At 38.4% G+C, this 27,960-nt stretch overlaps 4 protein-coding genes across 18 annotated transcripts; 2 read left to right on the top strand and 2 right to left on the bottom strand.

Moving 5' to 3' along the window:
- Positions 1–5,370: 5,370 nt before the first annotated feature.
- On the bottom strand, positions 5,371–7,725 carry LOC140781109 (uncharacterized). The gene has a single exon (XM_073126913.1). It carries the CDS (start codon positions 7,374–7,376, stop codon positions 5,679–5,681), a length of 1,698 nt encoding a protein of 565 aa, XP_072983014.1. The 5' UTR covers positions 7,377–7,725; the 3' UTR covers positions 5,371–5,678.
- Positions 7,726–8,308: 583 nt separating this feature from the next.
- Positions 8,309–13,062, top strand: LOC140780928 (amidase 1). The gene is made up of 9 exons (XM_073126647.1): positions 8,309–8,589; positions 8,700–8,852; positions 8,944–9,068; positions 9,318–9,443; positions 10,005–10,193; positions 10,299–10,446; positions 11,740–11,908; positions 12,276–12,410; positions 12,491–13,062. The coding sequence occupies exons 1-9, from the start codon at positions 8,468–8,470 to the stop codon at positions 12,632–12,634; spliced, it is 1,311 nt and encodes a 436-aa protein (XP_072982748.1). The 5' UTR covers positions 8,309–8,467; the 3' UTR covers positions 12,635–13,062.
- Positions 13,063–14,007: 945 nt separating this feature from the next.
- Positions 14,008–26,082, top strand: LOC140781804 (uncharacterized). 5 transcript variants are annotated; one of them, XM_073128033.1, is made up of 7 exons: positions 14,008–14,169; positions 14,364–14,594; positions 15,142–15,201; positions 15,793–15,954; positions 16,132–16,215; positions 16,322–16,408; positions 25,859–26,082. In XM_073128033.1, the coding sequence occupies exons 1-7, from the start codon at positions 14,140–14,142 to the stop codon at positions 25,910–25,912; spliced, it is 708 nt and encodes a 235-aa protein (XP_072984134.1). In that variant the 5' UTR covers positions 14,008–14,139; the 3' UTR covers positions 25,913–26,082. The 5 variants fall into 5 exon arrangements, with proteins under 5 accessions (XP_072984134.1, XP_072984132.1, XP_072984130.1 ...); XM_073128031.1 differs by having other exon boundaries at positions 14,009–14,169; positions 15,142–15,453; XM_073128029.1 differs by having other exon boundaries at positions 14,009–14,169; positions 15,142–15,453; positions 25,847–26,082.
- LOC140781802 (pumilio homolog 3-like) lies at positions 17,431–27,188 on the bottom strand. Of its 11 annotated transcripts, none has more exons than XM_073128025.1 (11): positions 26,882–27,024; positions 26,528–26,752; positions 26,259–26,432; positions 24,737–25,196; positions 24,075–24,666; positions 23,836–23,980; positions 23,648–23,755; positions 20,983–21,195; positions 20,785–20,895; positions 20,018–20,212; positions 17,431–18,036 (listed from the first exon to the last, which is right to left on the bottom strand). In XM_073128025.1, the coding sequence occupies exons 2-11, from the start codon at positions 26,708–26,710 to the stop codon at positions 17,848–17,850; spliced, it is 2,370 nt and encodes a 789-aa protein (XP_072984126.1). In that variant the 5' UTR covers positions 26,711–26,752; positions 26,882–27,024; the 3' UTR covers positions 17,431–17,847. The 11 variants fall into 11 exon arrangements, with proteins under 11 accessions (XP_072984126.1, XP_072984127.1, XP_072984124.1 ...); XM_073128026.1 differs by having other exon boundaries at positions 26,528–26,748; positions 26,882–27,021; XM_073128023.1 differs by having other exon boundaries at positions 23,836–23,977; positions 24,737–25,082; positions 26,259–26,752; positions 26,882–27,188.
- Between the last annotated feature and the right edge of the window lie 772 nt (positions 27,189–27,960).

Here is a 27,960-nt window from a genome sequence, read left to right as displayed (position 1 = left end):
TTAATATTTTTTTTATATCAAAATAAGATTGTTTCTTAAATTTATTATCACGAAATTTTTTACTGTAGCTATAACTAAAACACTGAATTTATAAATATTTTATGTTTTTATTTAACCCGAGTTTGGCGTTTTTATTTGTACGAATTCATTTAAGTTAATATTTTAGCTGTTTATGTTAAAATTTTACTTTTATATAAAAACTTTTATCTTGGTAGCATTTCTACCCTAATGGTAAAACGCTTATAAATTAAATATTTTTTGTATTGCTATAATACAATAGGCCTATTTTGGTAGTAAATTTGAGGAGCAATATATATTAATAAATAAAATTTATTATATAACTATTTTGGTCAAAAACTCTCATATAAACCATTAGTATTTACTTTTATCCATCACTAAGCATAAAATAGTCAAACCTGAGGGAGTTGGCTCCAACTCAGGCTCGATTTGAAGTTAATTTTGAGTCTAAGTCAAGCCGGAGCCTAAGCCTGAAACTAAGCTATTTTTAACCCAAACCTATATTTGGATAAAAGATCTAATAGATACATTTACATATAATATGTATTAATAAATAATTTTTTGAGCCGAGCCTATCCTACTAACCCTAAGCGAGCCAGCTCTAACTCAAAATTCAGTTCAAGCTCATAAATCTATTTAGGTTTGGCTCAGCTAAAACCGAACAGAGCTAGTCTATTTTGACACTCCTACAGGCCATCCCCGTGGGGCCCTCTCCCAAGTTCCAATAGGCATCTTTTATAGCTTTAAAAGCCCACAGTCTTCATCTTGGGCTTGGTCTTGGGCCAAATCCACCGTCCTGGCCCATTAGATTAACCTCTGGAATCTCTTCTCCCACAGAGATGAGAACATGAGCTGGATCGGATGAAAGGCTGGAGGGAGGAGCCACGTGCTCCACAGTCATCTGCCACCTTACCATCCCCCACCCAACCGACCACCGCCAATGCTGTCACGTGTCCCAACTCAATACGAGGGCATAGACGTGCATCTGATACCAGAAAGAAAACAAACATTAATTGCAATCTCCTCCATTAATTTAATACTTAATACTTTCCTGGATGCCAACTCCTGCAAACAAACATCTGGCTTCCAACTTAGACCCAATCTTCGGACCGCATGTCTCGCATTTATATATTATATATTTTTTATTGTCTAACATTATAGATTCACATTAGATCAACTAAGAGTTATAAAGTAAATAAGTTTGAACCTTTGACCTCCTCTAAGTCTAAGAAGAAGACAATATATATACCAGTGGGAATAGGGCTTTGAGATGACATGTACTCTGATAACAACTGAGGGATGGCATCAAGGCAGCATCCCCAGCTGTTTGGTGACTGACATGCACTACTAAAGCATATATATATATATATATATATATATAGAGAGAGAGAAAGAGAGAGAGAGAGAGAGAAGAAAAGGTGGAGCAATTTTAATAATTCCTGCAACTGGTAGTGAACTGTGAGACAAGTCCCCTGTAAAGAAGAAGACTTATTAGAGATTTCCACTGCTCCATCTCATTAAGACAGCTAGCTATGATCTGTACTCCCTATGATAGGATGATCAAATTAAAGGTCGGTCTTACTTTTCATGATATTTTCATTGATCTTATAATTTATAATTAAACTTACTGCTAGTAATAGTAGGTTACAAGATCAACTCCAATTCTAAACAATATTTATTATGAATTAACTATTTAGTTATTAGTGACTTAACTTGTTTTGGTTTACCAGAGAAGTTCGGCCGAGTAATATTTTATAGTTTAAATTGAATAGCTTAGTATGTTGGTTAAAATTTAGTAGAACTTAAGTGTCTTTGTATTAAAAAAAATATATAACTCTTTGCTTAACTAGGATCTAAATTAGATAGTTTAGATAAAAATTAGGTAATAAGATTTGGTAAAAAAAATTAGTAACGAGTGTTGGGTCTTGGAGAAGAGATAAAGTAACCTTACGAAGGCTACAATTACTTAATGATAAAGGTACGGAGCAGTTTGTAAGAATGAGGGGAAAACATTTATTATGATTGCTATTGGATTGTTCAAATATCAACCTATTTCTTTTGTTTTGAAAATGGTTCAAAGATCTATTCATTGAATCGAAACAAAATTAAAGTAGAAATTAGAGAGTGGGTCAAGCCACACCATACTAACACAGGTGACTAGGGCATAACTAGCTTAAGCTGTCAACCATAACATTATTTCTTCTATTAGTGTTACAGATTTTAATGAAAGTCGAATATCACCTCAATTTTACCTAGTTACAGTATGGAAAATATGGCCGAAGAGATAAAATGTTCCGTAGTGAAAATAAAAGGAGGCTCGTATTATATTAATGTTTCTCGAGTTTAAATCTCATTAGTATTGATTTAATTGGGACACTATTAAATTTTTACTTCGCTTAAAAAATACATAAAATAGAGTCATGTGTTTAGCAGAGGTCAAATGAATTGAGGGAGTCTGATTGCCATGCTCTCAATATATCCTCTCCAGACCATTGTGATTAAAATTTTCTAGGCTATAACATGCATTGAACCTGCTCACCAGAGCTGTTGCAATGTATATTGCTTTCATCCAGCTGTGCAAGAAACCAAGCTCAATAACTACTGGAAAAGTAGTTAACAAATGTCAAAACTATTCTGATAGGAGTAGTCATTAATGTTGTATATGGACATTATCCATTATTGGATTTCCTAATTCCTACCTGAAATCTTATCTGCTAGCTAAATGGATAGGATTCTGAGGATCCAAACCCGATAAATTTGAGCTGGATAGGATTTGATTGGTGGGTTAGACTTTATAGTGTACCATCCTTGGCCACCACTATTTTTGCTGTCTGATGATGTTGGTGAGAGAGAATTTAAAAATAAATAAATTAGAGATAAAATAATAGAGAATTTGGGCTAAGTGAAGCTAGTAGTGGTCTAACGGTCCACATCATCAGCTGACGTGAGATGTGGAGCTTAAGTAGAGTGGTTGACGTGGAGGGAAGTGAGCCTTATTAGTTATGACTTAAAATTCAACTCTATAATAAAAGAGTGGGCAGTTGTTATTTCGTCAACAAAGAAGCAAATTTTAATTAATTCGATCTACTAATATGATTAATTCGAGGGGGTTAAAACATAAAAGTGGAATTTAGCTTAAAAAAAAAGGAAGGCCGAAAGACATTCCTCAAGTTGGTGCCACGGGAGCAGAGGAGGATGTGGTGGAGAGTACGTTGGATAATTGATGTCTTCGTTGGCAAAGTGCTTGCCGGATGCTCCTCATCCCCACACCCTTCTCCCTTCTCCCTTCTCCCTTCTCCCTTCTCCCTTCTCCCAACTGGATAAATATTACAACGCGTTTATAAATCCTATGCACCAAAAAAATTCCATCTAAATTTCCTGGGGCCAAAAAAGAGGGATTGGCCAACTGCCGTGGGGCCCAAAATCCACACCGAATCCACATGCCCTCTTCCCCCCATCACCAGGCTCAACTATTAAACCCCCATTGTCCACCCCCATCCCACAGAAACTAGAAGAGGAAGGAAGGAAGGAAGGAAGGAAGGAAGATCTATGGAAGTAGATGGTGATAAGTAGATAGAAAAAGATCCAACTTTCATCCATATTATCTTTCTCTCTTTGTCTGTCTCTCTCGATTTGTTGACAGTGGTAGCCTATGGAGGTGGAAGATGATGTCTTCTTTGCAGATCTCAGCAAGCAGATTGCGCTGCTAATAATGGATGAGGAGGAGGAATACCCTGTGCAATGCCCGCCGCTTCCAGCCCAGGTTAGTGCCCACATCTTATTGGAGATTTATATCTTAGATGTTTGGTTTGCTGGAAGTGCACAGATTCATTAGTGTTTGTTTGGAATTGGAATGGAAACAGGAGGGAATGGGATTCCCATACTTTCCTCAGGCCATCATCCCACCGTCATATACCTATGAGGTGGCACACAGAAGGGAAAGCAAAGGAACAGGGGTGTTCATCCCAAGATCCACACTCCCAAGAAAGAAGAACAGATCAAGTAGGCCCAACTCAATCAATTCCAAATCACAGAGGCTGCAGCATGAGAGATCTGGAGTAGCAGCAGTCTCCCATGTTACTAACAACACTAGTCAATTGTACTCTAAACAGGCCTCTGTGGCAAGAGGTGGTGCAGCAAAGGCTGGCCTCTTCTATTAGCTCCATTACTAACTCTAATATTCTGGCCCTTTAAGTTTGTTTTACAATTGTTAAAGGTCACATTAGTGATTGCTTGTAAACTTGCCAACAATAAGATTTTGCCATAAGCCCCAATTGTATCTGTGAAGAGGGCTCAGAGTAAGCTGCAGCAGCCTCTTCTTTTGAAGTCTGTAGAATATTGATTGCTATTTCGGGTGGGCCAAGGTGCTCATTGTATGTTTTTTAATCAGGCTGGTCTAATGGAAAAGAAGGTGAAATAATTTAGCACCTTTTGATCTGTGTTGAGCTCATATTATATTCAGTATCATGTGATAAGATCCAGCTAGCTCTGAGTGAGTTAGGAACTTCCAGTAGTAGCTGGGGGGTAGTGGCAGCCTGATCTGAGTGGTTGCCAAACTTTCAACCAAGTAAAAGTTTACTTATGTTTGACTGGTAGTCAATCATGTGTTGCAAAGCTATACCTCGATCAAGAACATTATTAGGCAATGGATTTAAAGTAGAGCAGGAATTCAATTCAGCCAGATTATTGCAGGCCAATTTGAGTGTGCCGTTAGATGTATGTTAACACATTAATTGTACATATTTGCTGGCTTAGATAATGCCCGAAAAGGGACTTAGAATTTGAATAAGCTGATACCCTCACCAAACCTAGTCTAAACAAATTCTATCACGGCTTAACTAGTTATCTACACGACGAGCTACAGAACTCTTGGTGTCCAAGTGTCCAACTCGGCTAAGTCCGATCCACATACTAGTCAGGCTCAAGGCTGGAATTTGAACTCAATCCAGATGGGCCAAAGCCCATGCCAGACTTTGAAAATTTGGCATTGGCTCAGCCCTGCCCATGCATATTATAATGCCTTTGATATTAGATTTTATCCTCTCCAACGTCTCGTTTCAATGAGAAAATCATAATGTCACGAATATTTCTTGAAACGCATCAGAGTAAGATATTTGTTGAAGACCGAACTTTTCTCCATAGCCATCCATGCCAGATAGCACCAGAAACAAACTTTTTCCTGGAATCCTAACTTAGGGGACATCAAATCTTTATTATTATTATAGATGAGTAAACAAACCTCCAGTTGGCCGTCTGCTTAAATAGAGGATGCTAAATTGACCATCAATTATAATTCCGTTTCATAGTTCCTTCAAATGATTCACATCACTTCATTGTAATAAAAGAATAAACTGCGGCAAACAATGACTTCCTTGCATATATAAATCAAGAACTTATTACATCTATCACCATAAATTGACATATATTTCAGTATCAGAAACCTTTCTAATACTATTACCCATATATAAATGTATGTATATCTTACAATGTAAAGAAATCAACTCTATTAACAATCAGCAGCCAAAATTGCCGGTTTTCCTCTACCTGATTACCTGAAATTAATTAGAGGAAGTCCATGCTCAGCTCCACTGGAGCTTCTCCTATCGCTCTCTCTCTCTCTCTCTCTCCCCATTCTCACTTGGAGGGAAGTCAACTTTTTTTCATTCATTGCAGACTGCATTGAGAAGAACATGGCCTAGCATCAAGTCCACAAAGTACTGGTGGCCCACCACCCCATCCCTCCACCTCGCCTTCGCCGGCGACCGCCCGTAGTGGACGCCGTCGTTGCACCGGTTGTCGTAGTGCCAGGGGAACGTCATGTCGAAGTCGTCGATCACCCCGCCGCCCGAAAGCAATCCTTTGTCCTTCAGCTTCTCCAATAGAACGCCATTGAATGCCTCCATCTTGCTGGGGTTGAAGGCGAGGTCCCTCGCGTACCCTCCCGTGGCGATCGTCGACCGGTAGAATATTCTCGGCATCGTCTTTCCCCTCTTCTCGACCACATGCCTCATCACCTCCTCCCAGAACTTCGCAGCGTACTCCGCCCCCTCCGCGAACGCCCGGATACTTTTCCAGTAGATGCCGTCGTGCAGGCCGGAGTTTAGCACCATGGCGTCCGGGACCCGGTCCTCCTCCTCCTCCGTCGAGAAGTACATCCACAGCATCCTCTTGAACTCCTCGTTCCTCAAAGATTGCAAGCCTAAGTAATTCTCAGTCTCATTCCAATGCCCATTGAAGACGCTGGTGATCCTGACCGACTCCGACTCGTTCCTCGGGTTCGTGAAGCGCAGGTCGAATCGCCGCGGCACGGCGGAGATCTCCGGCCGGCCGAGGATAAAATTGAGCATGTTCCGGATTGTGTCGACGTGGTTGGAGTCGCCCCAGAAGAAGATCCATTTGTTCCTGAGGCATCTCCATGCTGAGTCCTGAGCGAAGATCTTGAAGGAGCAATGGGCGGAGTAGACCCAGCCGTTGCTCTCCAACGCCCCCAATGGCCCCTCGCACCATGGCTTCTTGCAGGGGAAGTTGGGGTCCAGGCATCGGTATCGGCCTTCGTGGTCGACCTCGCAGGATTCCTCCCCGCCGTGGCGAGTCCACCGGCCCGACCAGATCTCCTTCGCGAAGTCGGCCCTGCGGCAGACGTGTAAGTCCGGTAGGGTGCCGGCATTGCTCCGGCGGAAGCTAATCGGGATTCTCCGCACTTCTTTACGGTAGTTGAACCTTTGCGGCGAGAACTTTAGCCCCTGGAAGCTCCGGAAGAGGAGGACGATGCTGAGCTGGAACTCGCCGGAGGAGTCCGGGTGGACTTGGAGCTCGAAGGAGTAGGAGCCGTTCCCGTGGTCGACGACGGGCGGGCGCGATTTCCAAGAGTCCCCGGAGAGGTCGGTCTCGAAGTAGTCGCCGCCGAGGCAGCGCGGCAGGCCGGAGGCATCGAGGGCCAAGAAAGTGAACCGGTGGATCTCGGCAGCAGAGAGCTCCACGCGTGGGGCGTCGTCGAGGGCGGGGAGGGAGATGTTAGTGGCGACGGAGTCACGGCAGGGCTCCCCGCCGGGGGAGAGCCAGCGGGAGAGGAGGGTGGAGGTGAAGTTGGAGGGCATGGGCACGGAGATCCACTTAAAAATGGCGGGTCTCGGCGGCGGAGGAGGAGAAGTAGAAATGGAGTAGGCGCCGAGGTAGAGGTTGAGATGTAGAGGAGGAGGAGGAGGAGAGAAGTCGAGGGTCCATAGGGAGAGAGAGAGGGAAACCAAAAGGGCCACGGAGAGGAGCTTGGAGAGCAACCAACGATTGGGGAAGGTGGCGGTGCCTTCTTTATCGCCGGCATGGGAAGCTTGGTTCTCCATTGGAGCGAGTGCCGACATTCTCGGGAAGGAGGAGGAGGAGAAAGAAAAGAAGAAACGGATTGGGGTTGGGGTTGGGGTTGGTTAATTAATTTGATAGACGAAGAACACGGGTCATAGTATCAAGGGACGACCCGATTCTGCCCCCATTATTTACGCAATAAAAAACAAAAGGATTTTGCCGAGATAAAGGTAAATAAAAACTAATCTAACAAACCCTATAGATAATCTATTTTGCAACTCTTTTCCTAAACGAAAAAAATTTAAAATAATAATTTGTGATTTTTCTCACCTGCAAATCTGCAAGCAATCATCAATACGTTAGCATCGAGAAGAGGGTCCTTCTCCTTCTTCTCCTTCTCGAAAAAGAAATAAAAGGGGAAATGGGGAGATATATAATATAGCTTATTAGCTTTTAGAGCGATGGATTACTATATTTATAATGACATCGGGAGGGAGGGCAGGGGCAGCCGGGGAAAGTACTATAAATGGAAAGAACCAGCTCATACCAAAAACTTATTGGCTCCGTACAAGTTGGTATGGGTTTAGTTATGATGTACTGTTTATAAAACGGGTTTAGTTATGATGTACTCTTGGTTAGTTCTATCTCAGTCTCGCCTCCGTCCACGTACATTGAATATCTACATCTTTTATTTTTTATTTTTATTTTTTTGTTGTGCAGAGCTGGTGGTTGTAATTGATATCATCATACCATTGCTCTTTGGATAGATGATAATTAGGTAGGCCTACTTGGCTACTTATGGAATCAATCTAAGGCCCATGATACCATCAATCATCACTTCTTAAAATATTATTACTTCTGAAATAATCTTTCTTAGTATTTTTAGCGTATTTGGCCAGGCCCCTACTCGCAATCTTATTTATTCGAATAGTTTATTTTTGACACGTCATTTACCGCACATGAACTTGATTGTTAGATTTACAGCAGCGATATTGAATTGCTGAAACAGAAGTCTATCTCAAAATTTACTAAAAAGCTAAATTAGCCAAAAAGTTTGCGGCTAAATTGGCAGCCACTATGCCACAACAGATAAGCGAAGGATAATAGGAAAGAAATCTAAGCTGTTTCCGGACAAGATCCACCAGAAAAGATGGAATCAAAAGGAGACGATTTCGGCGCCTTCATCGAGAGATTCGAGCTGCATCCTCCTCCTCCCTCTCCCCAACAGCCTCCACTCCCTTTGCAAGGCCTCACTTTTGCTGTCAAAGATATGTAAGTTTTAATTTCTTCTGCCCAATTCCTTCAGAATTTGCAATTCTAAAAGCTTTTTATCCACTCAATGCTTGATAAGTCCTTTTGGGTAAATGTGAATTTACTTGTAGATTTGATATCAGTGGCCATGTCACTGGCTTTGGCAATCCAGACTGGGCAAGGACGCACCCAGCAGCTACATCCACTTCTCCTGTTGTCTTGGCAACTATTGCTGCAGGTGCTGTATGTGTTGGTAAAACTATCATGGATGAGATGGCTTATAGGTTAGAGATTATAGATGTTTCGCTTCTATTAGACCATTCATTAAAGCTATTATATCATGATTCAATGATTCATGTTAAAGGTTTGTTGCAGCATAAATGGGGAGAATAAGCATTACGGCACACCTGTTAATCCATGTGCTCCGGATCGAGTACCAGGAGGATCGTCCAGTGGATCTGCTGTAGTGGTTGCGGCGAAGCTTGTTGATTTCTCTCTAGGTTGTGTCTCACAAGAACTTGCATTTTGTAGTGCCATATGACCTTATTGATCATCTGTTCGTGTGTGGTGTGGTGTAGATTATTGGTTCATTGACTAACAGCATTAGATTTTGAGTCAATTAGTTCTCTAACTATTTTAAGCAATCTACATGCTTTTTTGCTGCAATGAATTGGGTTTTCTCTTCACTATCTTTAATCAATTTATTTTTCTGATTGAATCTTGTAATTGGTTCTTGATGCTCCCAATAGGTACTGACACTGGTGGAAGTGTTCGGGTACCTGCGGCCTATTGTGGCATTTTTGGATTTCGGCCTTCACATGGCGTTGTTTTGAAAACTGGTGTCATTCCAATGGCTCAACGCTTTGATACTGTCGGTACACTTCTCACCACCTGATAAGGAAATGGTTAACTATCTAGCATCTTTAATATATGGCAGTAAAGATTGAACATCAAAATGCTAAGTCATCAGCTCATGTCGCTAAACCTTTCCATCAGAAACTATGAAGACAAACCTATTGAGTGAATAATTGTTACATTGTTGTACATTTTTATACATTTAATTTAATGAGCATGTGTGCTATAACTAAATTACCAACTAACATGCCAGTTCCACAAAACTGCACTTGACACAAACTGACATGGAAAGATTAAGAAGTTTGTGAGTGATATACTATAGAGCCAAGTGTACAGCAGAAGTGCTGATAATACACAATAATGCATTGTAGTTTTTCATTCACTTAATTATTTTTGATAACTGATTAGTTTCAGATGAAACTTCAAATTATAATTTCAGCACGAGCACCAACAGATTTCCATGTTTCAAAATTTTATGCGAAATGCCTATCCATTACTCTAAGCTCATGCTGTTGTTGACCTCTATGCTTAGTAGTTCTTTAACATCTGTATTAGTTGTTTGACACAAACTTTTCATCCAGGATGGTTTGCTAGAGATCTCACAACTTTAACTCAAGTTGGCCGAGTATTGTTACCGTTACCGTTACCTATTGATGCTACCAAGCAACCTACTCATGTTATAATTCCTAGCGACTGCTTCCAACATTTAGGTTCTCCAAGTGACCAAACTTATCATATCCTCAATGTATCAGTTGAGAAGACCTTTGGTGGTAAGTGCGTGTTCTTTTTGTTAAACTTGACTCTGCATTCACTTCTTATTTCCTGACATACTTCAGCTCGTCATTGTATGTTTATGTACAATTTGATCACTTCAGGTAATACAATAGACAATAAGGACCTCGGAGACTATATCAGCAACAATGTTCCAAACATAGGAAATTTCATCAGTAAATTCTATGAGAATCAAGCATATTCTATACCAGCATTGGCAGTTCTTTCACATTGCATGCGGTTGATTCAAAGGTTATAATCTTGCAACCATATCTGATTTAAATTTCTGCAGTTGTTTTCATTTATCTTTCTGTGCTTTCACTTTCAAAGTCTAGCTTGTGGAATAAGTGATGGAAAAGTCAGAGGTTTCTTGTCATGGAACCCCATAGTGAAATGCTATAAATTGCTTATCTATATACAGTTCCATATTTGCAAAATGATTATCTTTCATTCATTAAATTTGTACATGATTTCTGTTGAACACACACACACACACACACACACACACACACACACACATCTTGCAACCATATGTTTCATCCATGTCTAGTACATATATAAATATATATGTACTATACTTTGTTTGTTTGGTATGACTGAGTTTTGTTGTGGTGCTTATTTTGGGATGCTAGTTTGACCCCCAGGTTAGGTGTGATGTAGTTTTGTTAATTCTGTTTTGGTGCTTGGGATATGCTGTTTGTTGTTGTTTGATTTAAGTCCAAGTAAACACAAATGTTATGCTGCCTTTTATTTTGTTTAAATGAAACGGGCCAATGCTTGCCTTTTGTCAAATATATATATATATATGTACTAGACATTTTAAGTTTCACGAACTATCAGGAAATTTTGGTTTTCCGTATTATAAAAATCTTGCACTAAGATGTTGACCTAGGAGGATTATTACTTGAATGTCTTCACAATTAGATTTGATCAATCTAAACAAAATTCGACCATATATTGATCATTATGACATCAGACCAACTAATGATTGTAATCTGAAATTTGCACTGTTTTATATTCTGCATCACCAAATTCAACTGTGGTGTATCTTGTAGCTTCACTCAGAATTGGCTCATGTACTCAATAATTCTAATCAGCTGCACCCTTCAAGAGGAAACACCAATATGTTCTTTATAGTTCATCTCGCATTTAAGTTTGTAATTATATCTTCCTTAGTTGTTAAGATGCGTTCTTTATATTCCTTATGGTAAATAAATTAAGTTGTTGGAGATATAACCTTTATATTCAGAGACATCCGATATTCCTCACGGTATATACATTAAGTTCTTTGAACTTACCTTGAGATATGTCCTCGCCATTTGAAAGGAGTTTATCCCAACACGAGTTCATATCTAAATCTTACTATTAAGTGTTCAAATCTAGGAACTACTTGATAGTATAATAATGTTTGATTTTTGTTCAATCTTCTCTCGTTATAGAAGTTGCAGAAACATTTGCTAAATGACTCCCAAGATTCTTTTCGTAGAATTGAATATTTGATAGTGCTATTATCGAGTTTCTTAATGAAGAAATGCTCGATTGCAGATTTGAATTCAAGAAAAACCATGGAGAATGGGTCAGCACTACAAAGCCTAATTTAGGTCCTGGAATACTAGAACGAGTTTCGGAAGCCCTTACGGCAACATATGAAGACATAGAGTCCTGTCATGCAGTAAGAACAGAACTCCAGTCCGCCTTGACTGCTCTTTTGGGGGTAATGCTACTTCCCATTTTTCGCCTGTCATCTGTTTTCCTATTTTCTTTCATTCTTTCCTTTGAACTTATTTCTTCTTTATATGTGCTAATTCTAAGGGCAAACACAAATAAATTGAATTGATTATAAATTCACGTCCAATATGGCAAAACTCTTTGAGTCACTTGATTTAAATACTCTTTTATGCTCCTTGCTAACACCTGCTTTTGCTTACTCCATGATTATATACAGCAAACACCAATGGCAAGATGAACTAAAACTTCCCTTTTTTATTTTAGTATTTAAGGTGATATATACTCTTTATAGAGAATAAATCAGTTTGGCATTCAAGTAGTTTCTCTAGCAATGTTTTTTTTTTCTCCTGTAGGATTATGGTGTCCTTGCAATCCCCACAGTTCCTGGGCCTCCACCTAAACTGTCCATGGAAGCTATCACACTAGAGAACTTTCGCGCTAAAGCATTCTCCTTGCTATCTATTGCTGGAATGTCCGGATTTTGCCAGGTATTAGCTAGTTTCAGTATTCACAACGCGAACACAAGAGAAGACTATATCAAAACTATTTTTTTTTTTTTGTTGTGCAGATTAATGTGCCGCTTGGCATCCATGATAACCTTCCAGTGTCTGTTTCTCTCCTAGCAAAGCATGGTGCAGATCATTTCCTTCTCAACGTTGCTCATCAGCTTTACGACACCCTCAAGGAACAAGCAAGCATCACCTGGGAATAAGTTCACTGAAGAAGTTGCAGAAGATTGTCTTGCTAATGGTAGAGTTTTGACTCTTCGTGCTTCTCCATCTCTCCCATCCTCTCCTTTACGTACTGCTTCCAAGAGGTTGGATAGATGCTTCATGCATGAATTGCACTCTTTGTGCAAGTTGGTGATTTGAGGCAAATAGGCAAACAGATAGCTTAACTATCCTTGCAATTTACTCCCGGTTAAATGGATGAAAATATTTTTGGGCCCTTTTGCAATTTACCTTTTCCAAGCGTATTTGCAAAAACCACCTCTCCTTGTGTCTTCCAATGAAGTCTTGGTGATATTATATTTTGACAACAACGAGAGGAATATGTACATTTAAACCAGACTTTTTGTCTGAAAGCTGTCCTGAGATTACCTACCAAATCACACTTGTGTAAAATTAGATTTTTGTTTGATCCTGTGTCCGTTCTGTGGGTTAAACGAAGAAGATCTGGACTATGAGCAATTAGTTATTAGATTAATCAATAAAAAAATAAGATTTAAGTATTTTTTTTTTATTACTTATCTTTATAATTGTTTTCATAATAATAGGAGTGTCAATTTTTGCTAATTTATTATTATTATTATTATTATTATTATTATTATTTTATAAAAAAAATAGATAACTAAGAGAGAAATAAAATATAATTAATTTACCCGTTCGATTAGGAGAGAGAAATTAATAATTTTTATACAATCATTTGCTCAGCACCATTTGTTTTATCAGCAAGTATTATGGGTCGAGGTTAATGGCGATCCTTGGGATGGGTATCTTTCATTATTTACTGTGTCACTTATCCTTGGAAGAATTAGTGACACAGGCTCATGCCAAAGTGCTGGCACACCAAACCTTGGCTATGGCCAGAGAGTTTAATGGCATATCATGTATAACAGGGCCCTTTCTGAACCTCATCTCTTTCATCTTGTTAGTTGGAAGCAGACGCAAAATGGATCATTTATTTAATCCTGAGGGACTCTAATGGTAGGCCATTATGTGCAAGAGCAAAGAAGGGAGCTTAGAGTTGGTACTCTTTGGTCAGAGGCAAAAGGAGCTCTAGAGGCACTGCGGACTGCGGGCAATATCTATCTTGAGAGCGAAGAATTTGGAGCTGGAGCTAGAATGCTCAAGAACTAGTGGAGCTGCTAATTAATGGGCTAAATTATCTTTTTACTATTTCCACCATTGTTCAGGAATGCAGACTCCTTTCTGGCACCATTTTGAAAGTGGCAAAGTTATACCCACATGTAGATAAGAACAGAGATTCTCGAATTTATTATTATTATTATTATTGAAGAGCTTGATGGCTTAGATGTGGGGTAGAGAAAAAGTCAACTCTCTTTTAGTTAAAAGATACAATTCAAACGAAATCATTAACTAAATATTTTTTTCATAATAAATTTGTCACTTGGGATGGTACTCCTCTTGTTGTTGTTGTTATAGCTGCGAAGTCCACTTTCCCTGCAAACAAGTCTTTCATTTTTTTTTAGAAAAAATGGCAAAGAGATCAGTGAGATACGCGGTGGTCAGAATCCCTTCTCTCTCTCTCTCTCAGTCTTTTTTTTTTTTTTTTTTTAACAAATCTAATTTCTCCTTTGGACATCAAATTTGCAGCTAAGATTCTTTGGAAAAGCTTCGGTTATTTGATTCGATTCGATTCGATTCGATTCGATTTTGATTTTGATTTTGTTCCTCCTATGGCTTGTGTGAAAAGCTCAGATCGACGCCTTCACGGATGCGGCATTCAAGGGGAACCCTGCGGCCGTGTGTTTCTTGGAGGCCGAGGGCGGGGTGGTGGACGAGCAGTGGATGCAGTCGGTGGCCAAGGAGTTCAACATCTCCGACACCGCCTTCCTGTCGCGCGCCACTTCCGCTGTCAATTCCGATGCTGGCGGTGGCGATCCTCCCTCTCCCCGGTTCCACCTCCGATGGTTCACCCCGGTTTCCGAGGTCAGTTGAGGCAACCCATTTCCCATTTAATTTCAGCTGATTTCATTGCTAAATTAAATTTCCACTGTTCGTAAAATAATGGAATTGAAATGCATTTAATTCATTTCAATTATCTCTCATTTTCTTATTTTAACCTTGGTCACAATTCACAAATAAGAATGAAACAAAATGAAGGTTGAGATTTATTTAAAAAAAATAAATAAATAAAAACTTGTAAGTAGGAAATCATACTGAAATCCATCCAAATCCACGGAAAAAAATTGATATCTAGAATTCTGAATCAATTGAATTCCAGGAATTTGTGGTTTCGAAACAGGTTGTTAAGCTGCAGAGCACAAATAATGTGCAGAGAATGTATACAGCTAATGATATACTGAATAATCAGAAGAATTTCTTCTTCATAATTCATTTTCTTCTTTATCCATTGTCAAGAAAATCTCAAAGGCACTGGAAACATTGTTTGTGATCAATGGTACTCTTAAATTTGGTCCATTATACATTTTGAATGTTTGATTTGTATAAAATCTTTTTCCCTCCCTTTTTTCAGGTTAATCTTTGTGGACATGCAACACTAGCGGCTGCACATTTCCTTCTCATATCTGGCCTGGTAAAATGTGACACAATGGAGTTTCTTACAAAATCCGGAGTTTTAACAGCTAAGAAAGTCCTTGGACTAAAGCATCTAGGTACCTCAAACTTTTCACTCAGTGAAGGGGAAGAGAAGTTCTCTATTGAGTTGGATTTCCCTCTGATCCCAGTGGTAGATTGCAACTCCTTAGAGACCCCATCAATTCCAGAAACTCTGAATGATGCTTCGATTGTAAATATGTGTAAAACAGCCACTGATGGTGACCTCATTGTACTCACTCTTCTTTTGCAATATCTATGACTGGGTTAGATTAATCATAGTGTAGTTTTATCTTTCCATGATCACTAAAGTTTCATTCAGAAAAAATATTCAACTCTTTACCATGTGGTAGCCTTTGTTTTTTAAAGAATCCATGTTTGCAAAATTTGAACTATTTCATTCATCGGCATGCATCATGTCTGATCCATTGGTGGGACTATTTAGCATGTCATCGAAGTATATTCTTTCTCCTTTTCTACTTCAATTTAGTTTCTTTCTCTTATAATGTACTTTTGAGTTTAGAGAGATTATTTTTAACTAAACTCAAGAAGCTGAACTCTATGTATGTAGGTGGAACTTGCTTCAGGTAAAGAAGTTGCTGATATAAATCCAAATTTTACTGAATTAAAAGAATGTCCTGGAAGAGGAGTTATTATAACAGGGCAAGCTCCTGCTGGATCTGGATTTGATTTCTTTAGTCGCTTCTTCTGTCCAAAATTAGGAGTCAATGAGGTAATTCCATAAATTATATTTCAATTCACCTTTATTGTTCTGCATGTTTACAGAATCTGTATCATATGTTTGTCAACGTTCATGCTTTACAGAGGTGATGTGAAGAAAAAAAAGTTCATATTTCTCATATTAAATAGCTCAAATGGAGTATATTCCTTACTAAAGTTCATCTGATAGGATCCTGTGTGTGGTAGCGCGCACTGTGCGTTGGCACCCTATTGGGGTAAAAAGCTGGAGAAACAATGCCTTATCGCTTACATGGTAATTCCTCTTAAACTATTATTTGGTTGACTTCAAGTAGATTTTAAAGTCATTTACTCTAATCCAGAAATATGATGATCATCTGCAATTGCCTCTATTGACTCAGGCTTCTCCTAGGGGTGGAAGATTGGACCTACAGTTGGTAGAGGAGACTCAGAGGGTGAGGATTAAAGGAGAAGCTGTTACTATTATGGTTGGTACCCTGTTAGTCTAATATCAAGCACCTTATTTGAAGCTCATTATGCTGATTTAAGGCTTCACACACAACAGCCGCAGATTTACACTGCTCTCACAGGGTCTTGACCCACTCCCCTTTCAATTACTAAGCTGGTTATATGTCAGGTTTTCTTTCTTCACATGTCTGAGTCTTTTATTTTGCCATCCCACTTAATTTATATGTAGGATAATATAAGTGTGAAAAGAATTTTCAATTATGTTAATGATTTTTTATTTTTTATTTTGTTTGTCTTGGAGGATCATGAAACATCAATTAGCTGTGGTTTCAGATAATCAAGAATATTAAGGAAAGCCCCTGATCCAGGAGGATCAAGGGCTGTGCAACTCTTTTGATACGAACTCTAACAAGCCATGGTAGATAAAACAAAGAAAAAGAAAAAGAAAACTGTTGTGATTGTGCTTTGAGTAAGACTTTCCTCGGCACTGTTGCATCTTTCTTGTAGAGAGAGCAACATTTTAGTGAAAATACCTCGATGATTTGAGTTGATGAGCCTAAAGGGAGAAGTATGGACACAAAATGGTCGTATTTTACCCTTCTTTTAATCACTCCAGCATTTCTTTTCAACAACTTCTACAATAGGTGATCATTACTCTCTCTATTTAATTTTTACTTTTTAATTTTTTTTCATATAGCATATCAAATATAATTAGAAGGATGACAATGCGAGAGTAAGTAATGAATTGATCCACTTTGGAAAGGCATGAATACATGATGAATTTGATATATTGATGTGATTATTCAGCATAACTGGGGAACCAGGAAACGATTATATTGTGCAAGTTCTATGTTACTGCTGTACTGAAATCATGGTTTATGATGGTCTCTGATGCTCCATTCATCTTTAGGACATAATTTGGTACAATTATTCTTTTTCATATATCTCCAATACATACACTAAGCATACTTCACCCAAAAATAAAAGCAGACATACTCTATGTAATTTGATAAGATGTAAAAAGACCACATGAAGTTGTGAATAAACTCAAATGTCTATGCTTTCTTTCCATTATTCCATCGACAAATACAAATGAGCTAAACTTGTCTGAGACCAAAACCATTTACAGTGCTTTAGACCAAACTCTCCTATGGTACTTATTATCCTGATAGTTTTCTTGCCTTTGTACTAGAATCAAAATATACATGTAAACAAGGACGCATCACCAGAAAGGAGCAAGGGACTACATATTAGTATAGGGAATAAATAAAAAGGAAAAACTGTTTAAAGTTTCCTTATTTCATTGAGATATAGAAACTTCAGCCGCAATCCAAGAGAACAACCTCGAGATGTATACAAAATTGTCATTAGATTTTCTGTAGATTATTCCTTCAATCAGATGAGTTCCTTCTGAAGGTTTAATGTTGTGATTACATAAACCTTAGAGCACACGCCGTGTTCAGTTCATATTACCTCCAGCAGCAAATAACTTCTCAAAGCGTGTAACAATGTGTTTGCCATATGTGAAATCCTTCAGTTCTTTCATGTGAACTTTGATGCGCGAAAGAATGATTTCTCTATTCTCATCATCACAAATCTCAAGGGCCTTCTGTACAACATAATTTGCAAAGCGATCCTTCATCATTGCCTGCCAATTAATTCAGCATCCAACTATAAGATACTGATAATTGAACCTTAGTACAAGTCTAGCAATAAATCAGGAAAGCATGACACAGATTCTCCAAGATACAAAAAAATTTCTCATAGCACAGGGGAAAAAATGCACGTCAGCATCTAGTTACTGTACATTCTTTCCTGACAAGCACCAATTTCCAAACATCAGTGCTTATCAAATTTTAGGTATGCGCTGACAAATCACCATCATTAAAGATAATGATCATAAAGTCATTGAGATGGTAGTTGAAATAGCCTTCATCTCATATTATGGCCTTAATTCAGACGTTCGTTAGAACACTCTTAATTGCGAATCGCATATCTTGTGGTTAAAATCTTTGGCAACCATTGAAAATTAATTTAGCATCTTAAATTTAGAAGCTTTTCTAGGCATTGAAAAATCAGTTTGGTTACTAAGTAAATACACGTATTCTCTAGTGCACAATACCATGTAAGCAGAATAATGATCTTATGCTGCTCTAATTATATCTCATCATATATAGACCCAATTCTGTCAACATAAAGATTCATTTCTTACCTTTCTTCAGTAAGAGATACATAAAGCATGTCATATAATAATGTTTTACCATTTCTTTTAAATCGCACTTATTTTCCATTGGCAAAAGAATAACCTAAAAGACTAGGCCAAAAATTGAAGACAAAGACAACTGACCGATTATGACCAGCAAATTCCATAGAAATGTCAAAGGAAAAAAAAAAAGAAGGATTCTCGAAACTGGTCCCTAATGGGGAGCTATGTTCTAATACAAAAGGACAAGGGAGATCACGCGGAAGAATTTAATAACTTCTTCTTGCCTTGCAAAAAGTAATTTTCAAGATCAAGAAAGTCTGATCAAAATTTCGTTCTTCTATCATCTTCAGCAAATATACCACAGACTAAGGTAGTGCCTTTACTAACAAAACAAATTTTGCCATCACAACCCAACAACCACTCCACAATCCTACAATTTTTACCACAACCATTTTCTGCCAACACAACCACAACCGACATTGGGTTTCAATGCCAGGTCTTCGACAACCTCCTTCTGCAAGTCCCACACAACAGTTCTCTATTTTACTCAATTCTGGGCACAATACTACTTAGTTTAGTACTGCTACAGTGTTACAGAAAATCTGCAAGAGTTACAGTTGATCACTGAGCTTGTACACAGATTAGCTACAATTCTAAATGCCTTCTTTCTGCTTTAAACACCTATGGTGTTCATTTTGTAGGACAAAAAGGAAACAAACAAAAAAAAACAGTATGTACTGTTGATTTGCTCCAGAAACACTATTGGTTTGTAAAAGTTAATGAAGATAGAGACAAATCTCATTCACATAGCAATACGAAGTACAAATTTCATATGATATGAACATGAATGCATAATGTTTCGATGATCATAAAGACCAGCAGACTCACTGTGGACCAGCTTGGTCTGGTTGGTGTCCTAGAGAAAGATGTATCCACTCAAGATTTTAGAAGACTGTAGAGTGCCAGGTAGACGGAAAAGGGGCCACATGGTTCCTAGGTGCTAGGCAAGTGCCTAGGCGGATACTTAGACATCAAATCGGTTCAAATATAAATACCTAAAATCATGTATGCTTAAAAGAAAAGTTAAAATGAATACATAAAATCATATCCGAAACAGTTCAAAAGTTATCTAATTTTATTTGATATAATGGTATAAGAAGATATTATTAAATACAAGAAAATTAGTCACATATTTAACACTGTAAACTTCAAGAAGGGCATTTTGGCCATTTGATGTTGGATCCATCTGTTAACTTTAACAGCCATATGTTAGGAATATTTTATATATTTTCTTAAAATTTTAACCATAATGACAGTAGTAACAGAGTAAAAGAGTCCAATGATTTCAGTGACACTTAATTAGTCTAAAGCACAAAATTTATCAAGATCAATATACTTAACGAGTTCAGAAAGTAGGGCAGACCTGCAAGGGTTCATTTCCATCAGTAGAATCAATCATTTCCTTTATTAGAAGCTGGCGTTCTTCGGGAGTTCCATATGTCAAGCATTTCTCAACAACATTTGAAGCAAATTTTTGTTGGCTCATCATGACTATCTGTCCTGCAAGCCTGTAAATTATGGCAGATCGCTCTTCTTGTTTTCCATGTTGCAGGACATACTAAACAAATAGACAGTACTACAAAAATCAGTGGATTGTGCATGGCTAACATTAACTGTTGTTCAGTGATTACATAAGTGAAGAGACGAAAGCAAAATATAATAGAGGAAAAGGCTGATGGCCAAACAACATTTTAATTTTTAAGTGTTACCCAGATGTTACTTGAGAAGACCTCTGACTTATCTAAAAGCTTGATGATATGACTCTAAGAAGACTCCAAACCCACCAAAATAATTAGCAAAAAGAAGTTCAATCATAGAACGTAGTTACAAAAATACACGACAAATCAATATTCAGAAGACTAGATCTGTCATATTATCTAAGTTCTAAAGTCCTTTTCTGGAGAAGGAATGACTAAGACAAGGCAATAAAGAAGCAATGGCACTTCAAGATTGGCATACAATATCATACATAAATGAAATGAGTCAAGTAAAAAGGTTAATAACCCTTACAGCATACAGAAAACTACTAGAAAGATGCATGGTAACATTCAAGTGAGGAGAAAATTCAATCATTACATTACAATGTTAGGTACTGAAGGAACAGTAACTAAGTTTTTGCATAAAATGTACCTGAATAACATAATTCCCATATTGGTCCTGTGTCAAAGTGCACATAGATTGCATGATCTCATCCATCACTGTGCTTTGAGTTTTTGGATTCTTACAGTGTTCCAGAACCCTCTGTGAACATCTAAAGAATTCATACCACATGAAAGAAAATTAAATCTATTTAATTATTTAAGGCATCAAAAGTAAGTACTTTTGCACCTGAATGACTCTGCAGCCATATGGGTGGGTAGAAAGCATTAGAACTTGTCCATAGACAGATGATATGATAAACTGGATCTTGTCTTCTGGGATAAGCTCAATACACTTCTGGATTACATGGTTGCCATTCTGATCTCTAATGCACTTAATGATAGAACCATCAAGTTCTGATGCAAGTTGAATCCGCTGATCCACATCAACCACTTCCATAGCCTGAAAAGAACATTTTGTTAGAAGTAGATCCAGGAAAATTTATCACAAGAACAGGCACATTACAGATCAAGATCAATTTTCATGTCATGTGTATGCATATATGCACTAGAATTAGGTCCAACTGATAAATATCAATAACTACATATATGAACGGGCATCAAGAATTCTTGTGTTTATGACTGCAGTATTTATAGAAAGACTAACTGCTAGGAAAATAATGGAGATGACAATAATAGATAGCTTATTGGCTAACAGAACTGCAAATTTAAACAAATACCTAGCATTTAGTTGTTATTTACACCTAAAACTGCATACAAGACATAAATAAACTTTAACCCATATGGTACAGTTATGATGTTAATTTGGTCATTTCATCTCCTTCGAGAAATGGACATATCTGACAGTTGCTTCAACAATAAAAGGCCCTGCCATCTAATTATGATAAATACTAACAGCTAGTAACAGCATAGATAGCCCCGAATCCGCCTATATTTAGTCAAAACAGTTTCAAGTTTATAAGGGCAAATCAATGTTTAAACCTTGTTCCATTTGGTTTTCCGTCATATCGTGGATGGCACCTATCAAACTGCACTGGGGCATGAGCGTGTAGCATGAGGTTCAGACTCACTACAATTTAAAAGGTGGAAGTGATCAAACAAGATCAAATATGGCATAATCAGATAGAAGGTTTGGGGCTGTGGTAACATGTTTCTTTTTTGTTAATGAAACTGGGTTAATGTAGTTCACCTTTTCTTGCATGTTGAAGAGCAACAAATTTTATATCTATATCATCTGTTGTGCATTAGGCATTAGTTCCATTTAAAGAAACAACCTATAACAGATCTACCTACTCTTGGACTACTACACAAAATCTACCAATATTTTTTTTCAGTTAGATTTAAGCGGCATAAAGTCCGATTCTAACAGGATCTCAAGCATGAGGTCTATAGGATTGGTCAACCCACATATGAAATGGAAAGAATAGAAGAAGAGGTATGCTGTCTAAACTGCATGTGCTATTAAAGCTGCATTCTGGGTATGGAAAGGTTCTTGTTTTCTTCTTTCTTGAGTGAATCAAATTAAACATGCTAAGAAACTTAAGATTTTGGAAAAAGTTAGGTTGATTGATGCCTTCAACACAATAAGAATCTATAGCACAAAGGGTGTCTCAATGCACAAAATCACAATACATACAAATTACAACTTATATTGTGGGGCATAATCAGAGAACAGAAATGTCTACTTGTCCACAATTAGGGGTTCTTGGGTCCTATAGTGATTGATGTAGGGCTGTCAGGCTTGACAAGCAGCTCGGGCTCGGCTCGGGTGAAGCTCGAGTCCGGCTCGGCTCAGTCAGAGCTGAGCGGAGCCCGAGCCCGAGCCATCATAATAGGCTCGAAATTAATATCGAGCCGAGCCTGAGCTGGAGTCGGCTCGCTCAGGCTCGACTCGATAGGCTCGATAGCCTGACTAACTATAACTAAGGACACGTGGCATAAAGAAATGTTGCCGCATGTCCCTCACTAACCCATCCTCACCCGTAACAAATTTAATATTCATCACCCTCACCTACCCCACTCTCATCCATCACTTCACCTTGCCCATCACGTCAATTTCCCCATCCTCAATTCCCTCACCCACCCACCCTCACCCTCACCCTCACCCTCACCCTCATCCACCCGATCGCCACTCCTAATCTCACCCCACGCGCCACCACCTCTTCCTTCCCCGTCGGCCTCCATCGGCAACGACGGCAAGCCACCACCACGGCGCCACGCCTTCCACTCCGTCGGTCTCCTCCTCCTCCTCCGTCGGCTTCCTCCTCCTCCTTCATTCACCATCTCCTCGTCGTCACCTCCTCCTCCATCCGTCTCCGACTCCTTCGGCAAGCCGCCGTCCATGTCGCCACCACCCACGCCGCCACCGCCTCATCCTCTAATCGAGCCCGAGCTCTCGGGCTCGGTTAGGCTTAGCTCAAGCTCGGCTCGAGTTGAGCTGAGCCAAGCCTGAGCAACATTATGAGGCTCGAAAGTAATTTCGAGCCGAGCCTGAGCCTGAGCTTACTTTCGAGCCGAGCCTGAGCCTGAGCCTGAGCCGGCTCGCTCAGGCTCGGCTCGGCTCGTTTACACCCCTAGATTGATGTAGCTAGTGAGTGTTGCATGTCCAGTACTATGCATCCACACTAGATGACCTTCTCAGGAAAACAAGAAGAGAAAAAAACAAAAAGAATAAACAAATCAAATGAATATCACAGTATTGAACTTATATGACATTTTAATAAAAACTTAGATTCTCAGCATTCCTGAAGTACAGAAAATAACAAATTGATAGAGAATGTAAATTTAATCAGAAGAGATAAGAAAACTGGGATAAATTTAAGGATTTGAACTGCAGCCTACACCAGAACTACCAAAATAGATATATGAGCAGACTAAATGGCTAACTAACCAACCTTCTGGATTACTCTGCAACCATACATTTGAAGACTTAGATGCAAAACGTGACCAAGAAGTTGAGAGGTCAGCTGATTTCTCTGGTTTACTGTACCAAGCTCAAAAAACTGCAAGATTGTTCATTCAAGTCTCAAAATATTTAAAAAAAAAATAATAGCATTAGCTTGTAAAAAGAATACCAGCATACTTTCTGAATGACATAATTCCCAAATACATCAGTTGTCAGAGCAAGGGCATGAGTTACTATCTTGGGGAAGATTTTGTTTTTCTCATCAACTGATGCGGTTTCAAGTTTTTGTTGAATAAATCGACTTCCATACTGATCTGTACTGCTTGAGAAAAGTTGAAACAAAAATGTCAATCACGTAAAGTACAGAAGAAGTTAGAAAGAAGAAAAGGTGCAAGATCATAGTATCACCAAAGTACCTAAATTTAATAACATGATCCACTATATCAATAAGTTCTAATGATTGAGATTTGCTGTTCTTCAGTTCATCCAACAAAGATACTTCAAAGCTGTCTCTTAGAAGACTATTTTTATGGTTCCACAATTCCATAGATCTGCTATTTGCAATTCCGCGCAGGTAAGGGAAATGTGATTGTTGATCACTCTGGCCTAAAGGGTTCCCAAGACCCAAAGAACAACAAACAGAGCCAGTTGTTTTGAATCCCAGATGTGGGAAGCCAGATATGGAACCAGGATATAACCTTTGACTTGCCAGACCAAATTTGCATGAGAAGAGCTCATTCTGTTGGGCTTTCTGCTGTAAAATAAGCGCTTCAAGATATGGTTCCCAACCTCGAGGAACAGTGGGAAGACCTACCGATGCAGCATTGATGCAATTATTTACTAAAGGAGAACTATTCATGCTTGGAACAGCTTGTACTGGAGCACCGGAATCCTCTTTGAATGATAGAGGGTACAGTGTGGCCAATACTGGAACCTGGAGATCAGATCCCAATTGGTTTCCCATTCTATTATAGTATTGCCCTACTGTACTACCAAAAAATGTGGCACCTGCCAAGTAAAGTACCTAGTAAGATTTTTGGTTCAGTTAGATAACCAAACAATAAAGTTTCTGTTATACCTGAATGAAGTTTATTGTTTGACATTGGAATGCTTCCATCCATTACCATACCATTAGACAGGTTCAAGCCAGATAAAACAGCTGATATATCAGTATAATCTGGTGTATAAAAAGAAGTACCTTGAAAACCTTTTGCAAGTGCTTCCCTATCAACATTAGCAGCCTTCCCTAAAGAAGGTGTAATGCAGGGGCTAGGAAATTGCCTCATTTGTGTGGGATCAGAGAATTTACTATTTGTGAGAGAGGATCCATCAACAGATGCCAAGGGATTGGACATTGAATGAAAGCTCTGGGTTCTAAGAAGGCTGGGAGAAGTCACTCCAGATTGCTGGTGATCAATATCTTCCTGTCCATTAAGTCTATTAGGCACTCCATTTGGATCAATAACACAATTGAACTTATTGGAGCTTCTTGACTGTGTATAATATGTAGAAAAGGATGCTGAATTACCAGAATCCTCCTGCAATTCAATGGTTTACTTTCGCATATTATGTAAGACATCATGAAAGAAAAGAAATGATAAAAAAAAAATCAATGCATCCAAATATATTCCTTATTTGTCCAGCAAATTGATAAGAATAATATTGTCAAGCCACAAACCGAGCAAGAAATAGGTAACATATATTAAATGGACTGCTTTTATAACTTTGAAGGAAACAGTAATTGAGCTAGGATTAGGAAAACTTGTGATATAGTCATATAGAAGTCCTATCTGCAATTTGTGGTATAGCCATGTTAAGTGCTACTAACTGAGGTTTTGATGTAATATTGCTTTCAGCTAGATATTCTTTTGCAATCTGAGCCTGTCAAGAGTATTTATTGCTATTTTAATGACAAACCTCCTCCACGCTTTCAGGTAGCCAATAGCAGTATAATATTATATTTTCATATCTTATGTATTAAAATAAGGAGGATATTCCATACTTTCAGTAGGACCTTTATATGCCGTGTGCAGTCTTTTAAAGACTTAAGGGAGTTATTTTCTAGGGAAACCACTAAGAAATTGCATGGAACACTCAGAATTTACAAACTCAAAACTCTTTTCATCAATGTTTTCTGAAATACAAGCTCAAAGTTCCTTTTTATGAATGCTCTCTGATTACTCTTCAGTATCATTTGCAGAACCAGATGGCCACATTTATAGTTCATCCTAAGATCCAGATTGTCCAATTCTAAATGCAGACATACAACAATCGTAGACATTTTTTCCGTGCATCCCCTTATGGACCCAAGGGTGATGTGACAGGACTGCACGGACCTTGTATTTGTGTGCTCAAATGTACCGTTACTGTATGAACAAATCTAATATCTACCCAAACAAAGGTAAAATGTCCTTTAATTCTATCTCATGAAACTTTCAACATTTTGTATCTTCTATAATTTAAAAACCAACTACTAGCATTGGTTAACAACGCAAAACAGTTAAATAGTTAACAAGAGATTACAGTAAAGGACAAAAGAAAGCACCTAAAATTCACTGAACTGATCAACCAGTACTAAAAGAAGAATGTAATGCTCTTACCTTCAACAAATCTGCGTAGCTCTTTCTTCTTGCCTTCGATCCAATAAGACCATCAGAGCCCTGATGGAGCCAATCAGAAGAACTTTGCTGAGACATCATCCTCTGTGCCCCGCTGCTCGCACAGCCACCCAATCCATTCCTCCTCAACTCTCCGACCACACCAGGGGGAAGCCTCTGCACAGCCACCAGGTCCTCCTTGCTCGAAACCGTCGGCCACAAAAACCTCGAGTTCACATCGTCATTGGTATAGTGGTTGTTTGATAAATTACCTGAGTGCAAACGCATCTCCTTCTCCGGCAATGGCCTCTCTCCACCATCAATGTCGAAGAAACTCTTATTAGTTGCTCTTGATCCTTCCACGGTTGGCGGAGCGCTGCCACTACGCTCGAAGGCCGCGGTGGCTTTGCCATGATTCTGCTCCGTAAGCAGCTTCTCGATATCCTTCTCGACATCGCCAAAATCCCCAGGAGCAACCGAACCCATGTTTAACCTATCTAAGTACCCAAAAAATCCAAACAAACAAACAATAAAAATGTAAATTTTGTGAAAAAGAAAACTAGCAAGAGAAGAAGAACAGTTCTAACTTAGACAGCATGCATTGAATCAGGCACAAAAGCAATCACCTTTCCGAGAAACCCAGCGCCAGTCGATCGAATAATAGCTACCAAGAACGCCTTTTAATTCAAAAATCGGGTTTCGTGCAACGGAGAAACAAAAAATAGTAGATTTTTCACTCGAACTTGATTGAATCTTGTACAAGTTTAACGGATTACGGAGAGATCAATCGGAAGAACGAGAAATTCTAGGGTTTATGGAGTTAAAACCCATCAGAGCTGAGGAGGAGATTAAATAAAGACGAGAGAGAGCCAGAAAAGGAAGGAGATGCGGAAAGCCTGAATGAATTAGGAAAGGAATATAATCAAATATGGTAAATCACAAATTGCCTCCGCCTATTGCATAAAATTAAACTTAAACTTCGACCATCTTGCTCCCAGTAATTAACATGAAACTATTAATTTTTTCATCAAATAAAAAAAGTATTAAAAATTTATTAGAGAGAATTTTCTACTGCAATAAATATTAGAGTTAATTAAGAGACACTAAACTATACCCAGTTTCACGGAGACCCAGTGAACTTTTTTAAGTTACAATCTCACTCTTAAACTTTGAGACAAAGTGAGAATGGGTAACGGCGGCGACAAAAAATCTATAATAACCAACTATTATGCCCCTAAGAGCATCTGGATGCTCCATATTTTCTAAATATGGAGCCAAAAATGAAGAGCCTGGTGCACTCCATATTTATTAAAATAATAATATAATATATATATATATATATTAGCTATTTTAAATTACTTAATAGGTACTCTTAGTAGTATTATTTTTAATAAAAAATATATGGTTAGAAAACTCTCGTCGAGATCTTTAAAATAAAACTAATATTCAATAGTTTTAGAAGTAATTTTAAATTACTAATTTTTATATTATTATTGTTGATTCTACTCAACCTCCGATCGTTGAAGAGTTGGAAGCCAATGATGATGAACGATTTCAATGATTCCTTGCTCAACATAGAAAGATTCAAGATAGAGAGGCTCATTTTGAGCTTCGAAATGCACTAAACACTTACAGAGCCACGAGAATGAAGGAATATAAATTTTAGTATAGTTTTTATTTAATATATTTCATGTTTGATGTATTT

The sequence above is a fragment of the Typha latifolia genome, chromosome 2, assembly GCF_019914945.1.
Source record: "Typha latifolia isolate L0001 chromosome 2, TyphaL0001v2, whole genome shotgun sequence".
Taxonomy (NCBI): Eukaryota; Viridiplantae; Streptophyta; class Magnoliopsida; order Poales; family Typhaceae; genus Typha; species Typha latifolia.
Note: the sequence above shows the minus strand (reverse complement) of the source record. Positions and strands in the feature narration are given on the sequence as shown.